This window comes from Antechinus flavipes, chromosome 2 (assembly GCF_016432865.1).
Source record: "Antechinus flavipes isolate AdamAnt ecotype Samford, QLD, Australia chromosome 2, AdamAnt_v2, whole genome shotgun sequence".
Taxonomy (NCBI): domain Eukaryota; kingdom Metazoa; phylum Chordata; class Mammalia; order Dasyuromorphia; family Dasyuridae; genus Antechinus; species Antechinus flavipes.
The window spans coordinates 493,905,015-493,921,533 of record NC_067399.1 but is presented as its reverse complement, the minus strand read 5'-3'; the positions used below and the strand labels follow the sequence as shown (position 1 = coordinate 493,921,533).

At 32.5% G+C, this 16,519-nt stretch overlaps 1 protein-coding gene across 4 annotated transcripts in view; it reads right to left on the bottom strand.

Moving 5' to 3' along the window:
• NUP93 (nucleoporin 93) overlaps positions 1-16,519 on the bottom strand; it is a 134,590-nt gene that overhangs the window by 47,593 nt on the left and 70,478 nt on the right. For all 4 annotated transcript variants that reach the window (XM_051979887.1, XM_051979886.1, XM_051979889.1 and 1 more), the window contains 2 exons: positions 7,815-7,877; positions 1,664-1,792 (listed from right to left, as the gene is read on the bottom strand). In XM_051979887.1, coding sequence (XP_051835847.1) covers positions 1,664-1,792; positions 7,815-7,877 — 192 coding nt within the window. The remainder of the gene's footprint in view (positions 1-1,663; positions 1,793-7,814; positions 7,878-16,519) is intronic.

Below are 16,519 nucleotides of genomic sequence, written 5' to 3'. Positions count from 1 at the left end.
TTTGTTATAATCAAATACTGAAACCAAAGAAACATATGAAGTGCTTAACCAGGTGCTATCCTTTTTTAATTGTTAAGTATGCAATTTTATTCAGACCACCCTATAAAAATCATTAATAACAACAAAATTACTGAATTTCCTTTAACAATCATATTATGTTATTTTTCTTGATGACATCCTGAGGAAATTAATTTCACAAATTAACTTAATGCTATTGAAGCATTTCTTTTATTAAAACTTGCCAGCCTCTACTATGACTGAATGGCCTCTTGCTCTTTAATTATACAGCAGTTTGGCAGAGAGGGATATTTCAAATTCTATCATGTCTCTTTTTCCCCCTCCCTCACTTTTTATATACAACATCCTCTTCTATTAAGTATTCAAATTTTGACATTTTCTTTCAGTGACCAGGTCTTCCCCAAGTAAAAACAATTTCTACTTTTGATTGAAAACTGCTCTTAATTTAGTTATCTTTTTCCAAAGAATAATGTGACTAGAAGAATATTTCAATATCAAATTACACTTGTTTTCTTTTTACTTTCTGTGCCTAATGATATTTTAAACATAAAGAGGAAAACAGCACCTATCTCCAAGGGATCTGAACTGAAGACTTTTAAATAAGATGGAAAATATTGCTGTAAAGAAAGCTTATACACCATTTAGGCTATATGCCACATTACCCTTCCTATAATCCAGAAGGATTTCATTACATTAGTAAGATGACCAGAAATCCGTGTCTGCAGAAATTGTTATTATCTTGACTAATCTGGAATGAGTATCACTTGCACAATGTGCTAGGATGACAGCAATGTTATCCACCCTGTTGGGAGGTCACAATACAGTGTATCACCAATCAATAAACTACAATCCAATGGGATCCCTTAGGTTGTTAAAGAATAGTCTGCAAAGTAGACTAGTCTATTTTTAAGAGACAAACTACCAGAAAAGAACATCTTATTAACAACTTTTAATTATTTCCAAATCCCACTACAGACTATAGCCTATTAACACCATTTTTTAAAATGAAGTTCATGGTGCAGTAAATTGCTCTAGTTATCTGCCTAGCTTCATGAAGAAGTAAAACTGAAAAATTGGGCTGGTGTAGGGTTTAATACATTTTTTCCTCCTTGGAGGTTCTGGTTGGTAACAAGGAAACATGATCTATAGATTGTATATGGACCATTCCCTGATATCTTTTAATTTGGGAACTGGTTCAAATTCAAGTAGAAAGTTTTAAACAGAAGAGATTTGTTGATATTAGGAGTCTTTATTTGCTGCACAAAATTATTCTGCAAGCTAGATATCATGAAATGACCTGCCATTTAGACATCCCTGACCTAGACTACAGTGATCTGAATTACAAAATGGAAGCCAGCATTTCTGAGTCACACTGATTATACATTCTTTAATATGTATTTGCTCCTGAAAAACATTGATTACCCATAATAGATCTATTTAGAATAGATAAAAAAGAACTTTTAAAGGCCTAACTTCGAAGATATTTTAAAATTATTATTCAAAACTCCTGAGATACATTCATAAATATATGTATATATACAAATCAATATCTAAATGACCTTGAGCTAAATATTTCTTTGATTTTAGTTCTAACATTGTTGATATATGATGCTATTAATACACATTTCTTGTGGACTAGACTTACTTCATTCTCTTGTGTAAAGTCGAGAGGATCTTCTCCTGAAGCAAGCAATGTATGGAGAATCCGTTGTTTAACCTGTTCCCATTCCACCAACATTGACTCTCTATGATATTCTTCAGCCATGCCGAAGGTCTATAAAAAACAAATGCTAATGAAGCTAATGTGCAAAGAACAAAAGAACTTTCTCTAAAGCACAAAAGAAACAAAAACAAAAACAGGCTACTGTTTCCTCCAGAAATAAAAGGAAAACAACATCTGTTAAAAACCTTAAAAGAATTTGCTTTCAAATATGATTATAATAGAAGAATTTAAGGGGAAAAAATTCAAATGAAATGACATAATTAGCAATGAAGGCATTACAAAGGAGTTGTGTGATATGAAAGCCATTAATAGAAGTACTGGGCTAGAAACTATAAATAGTTCCATTTTTGTCATTAAATGAACACTTACTGTAAAAACGTATGCCTTGCTTCATACCTACAGTTCACGCCTTTTCTGATGGGAAAGCATACTTCACCCAACCTTAATATTTCTGTTTCCTCAATTGTAACATAAGACACTTTTTCTCTTTCTTTCTGTTTTTCCCTTCCCTTCCATCCCTTTGTATTCATTCTATTTATTATATTTATCCTAGGCAGCTGATTGGTTTTAGAGAGAGATGATCTAGGTTCAAATCTGCTGTTGGTCCCTGTGTCTGCTTGAGCAAGTCTCTTTACCTCTCTGCCTCATTCCTCATTTGTAAAATGAAAATATTGGGCTCTCAAGTCCCTTTCAACTACCTATGATCATTAACTGAAAAAAACCTATGGTCCTAAAAATGCCAGGTGGTAAAACATAAACTTAAAAAATTTATTGAGTGATCTTCAAAGGCATTTTCATAAGAAGAATTAAACCCATTATAAAAAATAAAGATTATTCTGTAATTAGGTTACTAAATGTTCTACTCAGATTCACTACTGTATATCTGGCAAACCCTACTACCTCTGTCTGTTGGTGTCAATGCAAACTCTCCTGCCAAAAAGCCAAGGCACACAGAAGGAAAAGATAAACACTAAGAAGAAATTAAAGCACTTAATAGAGAAACATACTGTACCAGGAGCATTCAACCTATTATTTTCTAATTGGCAGACCAGGTTTCCTATCAGCTTAAATACACTTTTCAAAAAGCTATTTCATTTAGAATCAGATTGGCATCTAATTAGGCAGCACCAAGGGAATGATTGTTAGTAATGCCTGCTTTAATTTTTGGCAACATAGATCATTTATACTGATAATATATTTATACATGAGCTTTTGTGAAGTTATTAGGCATACTAATTACCCTACCATTATTTTGTAGTTTAGTTTTGGTTCAATTATTTGTTAAAATGTGAAAAAGAGAAAGACAACAAACACTAAAGAGGAAGAAGCTTGGGGGATGTTATAAGCTTGATTTTGATCTATTTATGTAAAAATTAGTGAATATGACTTCAAATCAATCTGCTATAGACACAGAACAAATTGTAAATCACAAACTGAAAAATCAGATTCTTATTTAGCTGTGCACCAAGTGAAAGGCAAAGAGTTATCTGGATGATGTTATAATACTGAACATTCTCCTATGATGATCTTTTCCCAAATGAGTACAGCTAATGAGGAAGGACATTAGTTTGCAAGGAGAAACTGTTTTGAAGCATGAAACTGCTCTGGATGCAGTTTTTAAGTCTATACGTTGCTTACTTGGTTCATAGGAGATTCCTATCAATCAGAAATCAAGCCCAGAGCATTCTTGACTCTGAACCTCTCTTTGTGCAGATCTTCAGTAAAGTGAAAAGTTATTGGGTGAGCTCTAATAGAAGAGAGTTCAAAGACAGTTAAGTTTCAAAACTTGTTATTAGTATTTGCAAAAAAAAGCTAATAATATGGTACTTTTTGGTTTTTAATGGATACCCAGTTCATTAATAGACCAGGGAGGAACTCATTCTGTTTCTTTCTGCTAGTCAACAAGACTAACCCTCAATTGGCCACTTAACAAGCAGTTATTAAGTGTGTGAGGTACTGTATTAAGCACTGGAAGATAAAAAAGGGTCTTCAAAAAGTACATATTCTAATGGGAAAGACAATATATTAAAAAATATGTACACATAAGATATATCCAGTGAAAATGAGAAGCAATTTCAAAAGAAGAGCACTAGCAGCAGGGTAGGGAAGAGGGAGGACAAGGAAAAGTCTTCTTTAAAAAGGTAGGATTTGAACTAAATCTTAAAAGAAATCAAGAAATTTCAGAAGAGATGAAGGCAGTACTATTTTTAAAATATTCTATTTGCTAAGCACTTTACAGATACAATCTCATTTGACTTTTACAACAATCCTGGAAGGTAGGTGCTATCAACTTTTCTACAGTTGAGGAAACTGAAGTAGACAGAGGCTAAATGACTATCTAGGGTCATTATAGCTAAATGTTTGAGGCAGAATTTGAACTTAGGTCTTTCTGATTTCCTAGTATCCACCAGGCCACCTAATTAGAAGATAGAAGTGAAGAGGGAGAACACTTTGGGAATGAGGAACAACTAATGGAAAGATACAGAGGAAAGAGCTGAAGTACACTACATGAGCAACAGCCAGTGTCACTACTTTGTGAAAAACATGGAAAGGATTAAAACAAAAAAGAGGAAAGGTTTGGAAGGGAGCAAGTTATGAAGGGGCTTTTAAAGCCAAAAACGATAGGATTTTATATTTGATCCTAGAGAGAATAGGGAGTGATTGGTATTTATTGTCTAGGCAAGGGGTGGGGAGAGAAACACAAGATCAGACTTAAGTGTGAAGAAGATTAATTGACAGCTGAGGAGAGAAAGACTCAAATGGACGTGTTTTGAGGCAGGCATAATGCATACACCCCCACCCTCCCACCTCCCAAACACAAAATGGGTTATTTTTAACAGGTCAGGAGTGAGGGAATGAGGGCCTATACCAGAGGCAACAACATGAAAGAAGAGAAGGGACTTGTATCAAAGGTATCATAAGGGGAGAAATGACAAGATTTGAAAGCAGTCCGAATGTGAGTGTGGATAAGAAGCAGAGAGAACACTTAGATTGTAAATCTAGGTGACCAGGAAGATAGAGGTGTCCTCCTGTTTTGATTTCCCCAAAATAAAAACAGGGAAGAGAGAAGAGTTTGGGGAGTTGGGTGGGGTGGAAGATAGTGACTTCTATCTTAGGCAAGCTTAAATTGAGATATGTACAGCTCTGTAGTTTGAGATACCTAACAAACATTTGGAGATAAAAGACTAGAGGTTAGGACTAGATTAAGTATATCTGAGGATTATTAGTATAAAGATGATGAGGTTACAGTATAGGAGAGGAGAGAAGGCCCAAGAGAGAGTTTTGGGAGTAAAAAAAGACAATTAAGAAATTATTAAGGGCACCCACTTAAAAAGTGGATTTTTGGTTAATAAAAAAAATTAGCAAAGATGTCCCAATTTAGGCAATTTCTTTTGTACCCAAACTGTGAATCTTGATTAAATAGAAAACACACATTGATAATGAAGGGAATCTGCTATTCCAAAGAGAAATCTATCAAGAAGAAAATGGGAATCCTCCAGATCACATATGGGACAGAGGCTACAGAAAATTGATCCCAATAAAACCCAAATACCAAGATCCTTTTGCTTTCCCTAAAACAATTAAAATTCCTTAAATTTTAAACAGGTCACCACACTTTCCAGATCCTTATACATGACTAAGATAGTTTGCTAGCTCAGAATCCTACAACTTAGACATATTATCATAGTTCCACTAAGCAATTTCTGTGAAAATGTCGAAAACCTTCATTTAAGAAACTTTCAACTATCAATAAAAATAACTTTTCTTCTCCTTTGCTTCCCTGTCCAGGTTTTTCCCAACCCTCTAATTCTAATTAAATCAAAGATAATAGCACATCTAACTCAGGAGATAACTGGGGAAGATCACTCACATAAATGTCTTAATCTAACTTATATGTTACCAATCTTCACATCCTTATTAAGTGTAAAGAAGACTATCAACAAGAGGCAATAATGAGATAGCCAGAGGAACTTCACTGATACTACCATTAACAGGACAGGAGATGGGAGAAATGTAAGCATGAAGTGAAGCAGGAGGGTTAGACTATCAGGAGCAAGTTAAAAAGAAGCTCAAGAGAGAAAGACAAATTGGAAGGTTGCCATAGGAATACAAATTAAAAGGGAGGAGGGAAGTAACATAGAGAGGGAAAATAAGGCACCACAGATTTAAAAACCAAGTAAAGGGAATTATAAGAAATTTTAAGGCAAATACACAGGCTAAACTAAAGTAAAGGGAAGTAGGATGTTTTCAAGTTATATTAAATAAAAGAATTTTATGTTACATAAAGCATTAGAAAGAGGTTCAGCATATTGGATAACTAAGTAAAGAACAGGTGGTGGATATTTGGGCTCCCATTTTTCTCAGGAAAGAGGGTAACCTGTTTTGATTTAATGCCAATTTATTATTGTGCTGTTGCTGACTTCTGGGAACTGTGCATATGTTCTGGTAACGTTGTTCTGTTTTTGCTGGGATTCATCAAATGGAAAAGATATAGCACATTTGCGGTTCTGTAATTTGTGTGTCTGCTTTCTTGGCTTTCAACATGATATTGGCAAGTTACTCTAGCATGAAACCTCCCCTCTATCTACTTACTGAAATGCCAGATATATATTCACCTTTGGATAGGATTTTTGCTTTTTAGCATCTTTATATCTGCTATACAAGTTAAAAGTTCTCCCTCCAGGCCAACTTATAATACTGGAATGTGTCTCACACAAACAGATATGTACATGTTATCCATAATGTTTTGGTTGGCTGCACATTTAGTCTCAGTATGGCATAATGTTTGGAGACTGCCAAATGCAGAAAAACATTCACAGGGTAAATGAATTAATAAGGCTTGGTGGCATTTAACAATCATGATTTAATTCCATCAAATTTTGGTGAAATCTGAGAGCATGAATTATTTTTCCTATTTTGGAGATCTGAATCAAGTTAGAATCAACACTCTAGTTAAACAAAGTGTTAAATTTTAAAGAACTTAGTGAGCATTAATTTTGCTAATATTTTTAGAACACTTCTTAGGCCTATAGAGAGCCACTTTAAATCAGTGTTAACTGTTAGTGCTTAAATACAAAGTATATTTTCAACCACATAAAAATTATCTTTAGTATGGACTTTTCAAACTTAGTACATTTACATTTAGGAAAAAAGGAAGGCAGGCAAATAAGAAATTATTGGAAATCTCAAAATATCATTTTACTTGTAAACATAATATTCAGAAATGATATGTGACATTCCTTCATTCATTTCACTTTGATCCCTAACAGATAAAAATAACATGTATATTGGAAATAATTAGAGATAATTCACTGTGATAAATATTCTCCCTCATTTTCATGGAGAATTTTAATAATCATAACTGTCTATTTTGAATTATTACTGAATTCACTATCAAATCCATTTTTGAAATACTTGAAGGTGTTACTAACTCAAAAAGTGGTGGTAAAAAAAGATAGAATGTTTATAGGAACAGATACTTGAAAATCTCTTTAAATTAAGAGTTCTTAACTTGAGATCCATTGACTTGTTTTCAATAATATTTTGATAACTGTATCTCACTATAATTGTCTCCCTTTGAAATTGTATGCATATAATTTCAGGCATTTAAAAATATTATTTTGCAAAAGAGGTCCATGATAACAAAAAAATGAGTCCCTTAAATAGTATTGGATCTTTTCAGGATCTAGTACTTCAACAGGTATGTAATTATTCCCTTAACTATAAAAATATAGCCAATAGTAGATATGTAATTATGTGTAGTAGCCAGTAATAGATATATAATATAATATAAATGTTTTTTCCACTTAGTAAATAATTTAACAGGACCTTCAACTTCAGTCATTATCTAAAGTTAGATAACCAGCAAGGTTTATACAAACCATGATGGAATCAACATGTTTCCTTATATATATACACAGAACTTTTGTGGTTGGATTAAATTCTATTAGTAGAAAATAACTTGAGTTAAAGAACATTAACTCCTCACAGTTAAAGTCAAATTTCTTTAATGACAGTATATGCTGAGTCTCTCAAAATAGCTTTCCATTTGAAATTCTGTTTTCTTACTCACCCGTTTTCTGGACTCCTCAATGGCAGACAGCAATGCATTGTCCTTTTCATTCTTCAGAAAGCCCTAAAAGAGGATAAACTGCACATGCTGAAATGAGTCTGATAAAAAAAAAAAAAACAAAAAACAAAAAAAAAAAAAAACAAACTATACCTCACTACAAAAATAATACCTCAGTTTTTCATCTTTCACATTCCCACCCATCTTTTCCTTTATAAAGTACTCAATCCTCAAAATGTTTTGAAACCTTTCATTGTTTTTTTAAAAAAATATTCTCACAAATAATCACTAAGAAATTTTAAAAGATATTAGTAGAGTTAAAAAGCACCTATAAAACTTATTAGATAGAGCTGATTCGTTAGCCTTGTTAATAACACAGTAGGGATAAAAAAGCTTCTCTAATTGTATAGGTTACTGTATAGCATACATTTTGAAAATATTTTCACCAAAATTGTTGTTGACCTATTTAATAGAAATACCAGCAAAGAGTCATTTCCATTCTGATTGTCCTAAAAGAGCTGCTCCTTTCCAAAAAAAGGCTATGCAGTTGCTATTGGGTTATTGGAAACAGGATAAAGAAAATTAACTGTTAATAGAAGAGAGATCCTTAACCTTATTGTATCATAGACTCCTTTAACAGCCTGATGAAGTTTACAAATCTTTCTTAGAATATTTTAAAATGCATAAAATAAAATACATAAGATTAGAAGTCAGAGATTAGTGAAAATAAGATACACACACACGAAAATAAGACACACATACACACATGTATACACGCGCGCGCGCATTTTTCTTCCCTTCCAAGTCCATGAACTCTTGGAATCCCTAGGTTAAGAACTTCTGGTACAGAATGATTATGGGTTAAAACCTGATAGAGGAAAATTCAGTTAAGCTTTTAAATGAAAATGACATATCCTGAAATATATAAAACATATGTATTTGTTACAGAAATCACAGATACATCAAGAAAATAAAGACCAATACATATGAAATATACATATAATTACAACAAAACATACTTTTCCTGATACTTAGAAAAAACAAAGAACTTTTGCTATGGAACATTATACATAAAAAAAAAACAGCCTTAAGCTGAACTGTTTTAAAATGGTCATGCTAAATCAAAAGCGGTCTTAAAAAAAAAAAGTTTCTTGTACTTTCTGAGAATTAAGTCCTTTTATGTATTTTTAATGAAATATATATTTTTAAAGCTTTTTATTTTTCAAAACATATGCATGGATAATTCTTTGACATTAGTCCTTACAAAACTTTGTGTTTCAATTCTACCCCCTTCATCTCTCCCTCCCCTAGAGGGCAAGAAGTCCAATATATATGTTCAACATGGTAGAAATGTATGTTAAGTCCAATATATGCATACATGTTTATACAATTATCTTGCTACACAGAAAAAATAAAATCAAACCAGGAAAAAATTGAGAGAAAATAAAATGTAAGTAAACAACAACAAAAAGAGTGAAAATGTTATGTTGTGAACCACATTCAATTCCCACAGTCTTGACAATAAATTCTATTGGATGTCAGTACTGAAAAGTGCCTGGAATACAGATTCATTTAATAAATGTTTGTCTGATAAATGAAGAAGATACATCCTCTTTAAGTACTCTTTTCCTCATTTACAAAATAAGAATAGTAATATTTGTCTTTTATATCTCATGGAATTGTTATGGAAATAACAATGATCTAAATCTAAATATTAATGAAATATTTTTTATAGATCCTTTGTTGTTATAGTTTCTAGGCAAAAATCTGTTGTTCTTAAAAAAAAAAAAATCTAAAAACCTTCTTTAACTTTCCCCTAAGAAATCATATATATAAAAAGGCTCATCAGCTGAGTCTTGGCAAACATTCATACCAACCAGCACACCAATCAAGTTCTCCACTAAAACACCATATGATATGATTCGACATTGGATGGAATTCAATGCAAGGAGAGATTCAAGGATTTCAGGATAAGGTAGTTTCACCTACAAAGCAGTCTCTCACTATGAACCCTGAAGATAAAAAAAGCTTTCATGAATTTATCAAAGGAGACGTGGAATGGCAGGAAGGAAAAGAAAGGTTCAGAATTCAGACCTGATCCAATGCTTTTTATACAATCAATTAATCGATCAATCAATCAGCAAGTGTTTATTAGATTGATCATGTATATCATGTACGGTGCTAGTAGCTAGAAATACAGGGATTTAAAAAAAAGATATCGTTCCTACTCTCTAAGACTTTACATTCTACTTTGGGTAGAGATAGTAGTGATGGTATACTATATGTTCACAGATAAATAAGATAAACACAACTTAATGGGGAAGAGGAAATTAACAATCTGGAGAATAAGGAATATGTGAGTTTTGGTGTTCTTGGGGTTTTTTTTAATAGCTGTAGCCTACATGAACAAAATTACCTCAAAAATTCTAAACAACAAATAAAATTACGACTTCTGCATATACTTAATTTAAATGGCAGGAGTTACTGTATGAGCTAGAATTGCAACAATGGGAAAAAAAACTCATATTGTTCATTTATACTCTTCAAAAATCACTGATTATATTCAACTAAGTTCTTAATAAAGCATGAATTTGGTATCATCTTTGTAATTCTGACAAGGCAGGTCTTTAACTACCAAAACCAAGGAAACTAGTACCACAAAGACCAGCTCATTAGCAAAAGTAACAAACTATTATCATTAATTGCTATTTATGAACAAAATGCAGTCAGGTTCTGGCAGCACAGGGCACATTTTCCTGGCTTCTGCCACAAGAAGCTAATGATCTAAATAAACCATTCAGATAGTGGCCGTGTACATGGATGATGGACCTCTGCCAATTACTAGCATTGTTAATCTAGATTCAATGTAGAAAATACTTCAAACAAAACTGAGACACAAAGTTTGAAAACAAAGTTTTGAAGTTCTCATTTAAAAGTTGCATAAGCATTTTAAGCAGTTTTCAAATTTCTTTAAGCAGAAAAACTGTGCATATTCAGAAATAATTACTACTAATGTTTCCAATTTGGGCAGAGTATTCCTCTCCTCTTTAAAATAGCTTTTAGTAAATAATTTAAAAAAATACAGAAGACAGCAAAATAAAATTTAGAAAGGGATACATCTGAAAAAGATAGTTGCATTACTAGCATGTAAATAAAATGCAACAAAAGTTCATAGTTTCATATATATATTTTCTTTTTCTATTCTTTATTTTAAAATGTTTGTTAAATTCATTAAAAAAAGCTTTAAAAATATTTAGTTCAAAAAGATATAAAAATTACCCAAATGAGACATTTATATATGATAAACAAATATTAGAACTCATCTGCAAGGGTGAATAAGTTCTAGTTACCATTTCAATACCCATTTTTTTCTCTAGAGTCTAAAGTGGAGGAAATGCACATATTGAGTATTGCTTTCCTTCCCCTTTCCCTCTCCTTCCCCTTTCCTCCCCTTCCTTTCTCTTCCTCACCTTTATCCTCCCTTTTTTTCCACTCTTCTCTCCTCTTTTTTCCTTTCCTTTCCTTTCTTTCCCTTTCCATTTCCTTTCCCTTCTTCTAACTTGGGTTCTGGAGTAACAGATCACAAGTCACATTTTGTGTATATATTTTTTAAAACCACATGCTAGCAGCCTATTCTTTCAGAAGTATTTTTTGCATGCATATATAGATCCATCATAGTTGGGAGTTTAAGGTGAGACACTGTTTGTGTGCCCCCTAGAGGCAAGTACTTCTTTTTAAAATAGAACACATATAAACAATAATTTCTATGCACTTCACAAAATTAACTTTGAGAAAAATCACTTGTACCACAGAGGAAATTTAAAAATCCATTTTAATTAAAAAAAAAAAAGAAAAGAAAACAAAGTTGGCCAGAGTAAATGGTTTATTCATATTTTCTGCCTAGACTTTAGTTTTTGCTCTCCCCATTCTTTCTTATAAGTTTCTTTCCTTCCCTTTTCTTTTCCAAGTCTTTCTACTCTTTTCTTATAATTAGTCTCCTTTCCTCATCTATTTTTTTCTCCAAACCATCCTCCACACAGCTGCCAGTCGTTTTCTTAGAGCACATATTTGTCTCTTCCTGTTCAGAAATACTGAGCCTTATTCTCTAGAACATCCATTATGTACTGTGCAGTCTAGCCAATGGCCTTTTTCTCTTCATACATCAACATTCCAATTTCCATTTCTACGCCTTTGTACTAGCTGGCCCCTTCTTATCTCTTCCTCTTACAATGCCTAGTTATTTTTTTCTCCCAAAATTATATTTATCTAGCACTTTAAGATTTATAAAAAATTTCTGTACAATACCCACTAAGGAAATAGTATATTATCTTTTCTAATTTATACATAAGGAAAACAATTACTTGCTTTCAATTAGACAGTAAATTTCCTAGAGTCAAAATTAAATTTAGGGTTTGAACCCTAATGCTCTTTCTATTATGCCACACAATTTATCAGTAGAAAGAAATGTAGGTGCCACAGTAAGTCTATACAATGTGACTTTATATGCACAGATGTGAGATCAACAAGGTAATATGTGATTGCTGCAGAGTTCCTATTTTCAGCACTGTACAGTGACTTACATTTCTTAAACTATCACTAGCTCATCTAAGGCCATATGTATGACTGTCCATAGGCTTGGATAAGAACAGTTCCATAACATAGTTTCCTTCCATATCATTTAATTCTTCCTTTTCAGTAGCCATTAACTATTTTTCACCCTAAAAACCTCTAATTCTAATACCTTCTATCTCTGTCATCATTATTCTAATGTCAACTCTCTAAAAAATTTCATTTTTCATTATTCACACCCAACTTTTCTAGTTCTATGACTGGTTCACAAAATACGGTTCTACTGACCATATCCATCTTCACTAATGGTCAATGGAAGTAGCTTCCTTCCTGTTCTTTCTGATTCGGAAGGTTCTACATGAAGTTTTCAATGTTTAGGTGACAACAGGAAGTTAGGAAAAACTTCCTGGCAAGAGTTATTTTAATTACTGATTGAATTAATAACATTTTATCCCTGAATTTGTAAATATTTGGGGAATGAAGACAGTATGAAAATATCTTGAATTCTTGAGAACAAAGGCTACATATAACTCTAAGGTATTACTGTTAAGAAACATAGCATAGATAAGTTAGGGAAATAATAACTATCAAATACTTCCATTTTGAGCAGGGAAGGCTATTGCCTTATCATACCTAATATGTAACCTTTTTGAAATGAGTTGTTTCATTAATGCTTCCATTCACCTGCATACCAGGTGTCCTTCCTTTTGTTGCTTATGTTAAAGAACTTGTTTCAAACAAGATGGTTGAAAAGGGGTGGCAGGGATTTATGCACACACACATTACATATATACATATACATATTTGCATACATATATATGTACATATATATATATATATATATGTATACACACATTCTGAAAAACATCTTTAAAACTAGGAAGGCCTTTGCTATCAAACAATCAAACAGATTGCATTTGTCAAAAGCCTTCTATATGTCAGTTACTATGATAGGTGTTGGGGATAGAAAGACAAAAGTGAAAAAGTAACTATCCTTAAGAAGCTTACAATTGAGATAAGCACTAGCCTGGTGATTTCATTAATACAGAGAACTTCTTTTAGCAATGAGAGTTGGTATCTATCTTCTCTGCAGTCTAGAGCTGGAGAGTAAGGGTGAGGCAGGGAACAAAGGATGGACAAGACATGGTTAGACTAGGGAAAGATTTGAGAGACATGGAGGTAAGTAGTAGAAAAATACTTTACAATAGATTAGATACGTGAAATAAGGTGGAATAAAAAACAGAGGCTATGAATCTGGATTATTAAAATAGAAATTAGGAAGAGGCATGGGTTTGGGGAATAGAAGTAGAGAATTCTGCATTTTGACATGCAGAGTTTGAGATGTTCCTAGGACATTAAGTTTCAAATGTCCAAGAAATAGCTGAGGCTATATTTTCTGTTTGTTTTCATTTGCTTTGTCCTCTATATTGGACACTAATTAGGATAAAAAAATCAAAGTGGTGCAAGAAACGTATGTAAATCTAATTAAAGATGAGCCAACCCAATACTTTGAGCATGGTATGACAGTGGCAGAGGTGAGAAAGAAACATATGCAATCATTTTTGGATAGTCAACTTCTATTTGCTAAGACTAACTTTTCCCTTAATATATAGTACAAAAGAAGTAAATGAAAACAATGATAATCTTAGCTCAAAGAACACCTCTAGAGTAAGCTTAATATTTAGTCCAGGCAGGACAAAAAGCAAGAAAGAACCTACAATGACTAGCTTCTACACTCTCTCCTTTATCATGAAATAAGTGTTTTTCAGGGGCTGACTAATGGCAATCAATCCATTTGCGATATCTAAATACCCATAATAATACGACTTTACAATTACTGAGAAAAGCATATGCAAGTCAACATGAAGTAAGAGTTAATATACTGCAAAATAAATGTTGAGCAAAATAATTAGAATAGGAAAAAATTTATTCAACTTTAGTAATGGTTAGGAAAGACTTCTTTTGGATAATAAAAGGAAGACAAAAATGGTTCAAGTGAAAAGAAGTGAAATAAGAACTTTAGAGTCTTAATTTAATAGTGTTTCAAAAAGTTCTAAATACTTGTTAGAACTTAGTAGCTTAGAGACAGACAAAAGCGGAATGATTGATTTCTATAAAGATAGTAGAGTGAATTAAACTCATGATTTGATTACAGGTCATCCTACAAAATTGGTCACTGGGGAAAATATCTACTTTCTGTATCTACTGTCACTTTCAGTAATGAGCACATAGAGTTTGAATGGATACTTCTTCCAAAACCTTTACTTTGGTGGAATTTGAAAAGGAAAAAATTCCTTTTCAAGGAGAAATTAAAAAAAATAAAGTAAGATAAGCTTCAGATAAGTTTTCAGATAAGCACAATGTTTGGTCAAGAACATGAAAGGTTATTGGATTTATCAGAGATCATGGATCCAATTTTCATTAGCTCTCTTTTGTTGTATTTTTCCTGGAAATCCTCTAGAAACTTTTCAAGTGCAAAGAGATTCTTATTATTGATAAAACTGAAAGATACCAGAAGAAGCTAAAAACCATGACTATTTAAATTTTCTGGAACTTCCCCTTATGACTTCAAAGACTTCAAGTTCAACAAAGTTTAAATGCTTTAAAAATAAAAAAAATATTATGCCAAATATATTATTGAAATGTATTACTATTGCCTTCCTACTGGTAGTTACTTTCCATATACAGTAATCAGAAACCTTTTGTTCAAGTGAAACATATGTTATTAATCATCAGACTAGTCCTGTAAAATGTAGTACCTATATTTTAAAATGTTTTATTGCTTATCTCTGCCCCAATTTCCATTTTTAAAAGTCTTTTAAAATTCTATTAATTTGTCCTCAATTAAACTTAAAAAATATATTTTTAAAAATCTCCACATTAATCAGTGTTATGCTAGTCAAGTTGACATGTGCCAAATGTAATAAATTTTTAATGTTGTGGTATGGTTTCTTGCTGTATAGATATGCAGAAAACTAACAGCTCTTCTTCAGCAGGTGGCAGCAGACACGGCAAGAAGCAATGTGGTGTTCCGCCATTTCTCGGCTCGGCAAATCTATCATCACTGCAGGCAGTTTTGGAGCCACAAGTTATAGGCCTTTATGTTACGGGATAATGCTGAGCTAGATCATGAAATGCCACAATTCTACTGTGGTGAGTATATTATACTCTATTTTAGATGAGGTTCTGACAATTTAGATAAACAAAGTAATAAATAAATGGTGCAGAGGAAAGTGACTGAGATGGTAAGGGAACTGAAAACAATGCCCCACAAGGATTATATAGAATAAGTATTTTTAACCTGGAGTCTATAAACTTTAAACAAAATTTTCATTATTTCAATATAATTAGTTTCCTTTGTAATCTTCTGTTATTTAAAATATTCTATAAAATATGTTATATTTAAAATATTCTAGGAAGAAGCTGATAAGTTGCATGGGACTGTCAAAGGGGTACATACAAAAAAGATCAAAACTCCTGCAAATAAATTAAATCATTGATGAATAGAGACAATGGGGAAAGTAATGGAGGGAATATAAAAATTGTCTTCAAGTATTTGTCATGAGAATTACATTTATTGAGAATGGCCATAAAAAAAATACTTTGCAGTGGTCTACACATATCAGAGGTTCCTAAACAATAATTGCTGAATTGAATTCAATATGTGGAAACTGCAGAGAGTATGCATAGTTGGGCTTACTAGAAGGGAAAAGCCTTTTAAACATTGAGAGCTGTCCCAAAATGGCTCAGGCCTTGGAGACTGCTTATCTCATGTCCCCTTCTGCATTGGTGTTCTTGTGACCACATCCAGTTGATTTGACAGTCATCTGAGTAAATGTTTTGCCTGGCTTACTCAAGAATTCACTGGGCACCTTTACAAAATGCAGTCTCTCTACTAGGAGCTGAGATGGCTACACACATAAGGAAAAAACAAAAACCTACCTAGTACTTTTATCCAAGACCTAAACTTTTCCTTGCTAAGAGCATTTTGGCTTATTCAATATCTTAAGAAGAGCTTCAGTATCACCTTTTTATCACTAACATTTAGTTTTACCTTTTGTATAGAAGGCTACTATTTCTCCAGGATTTTTCTCTCATGACTTTTATGGCTTTTAGTACTGAATACAGAAATAAGAAGA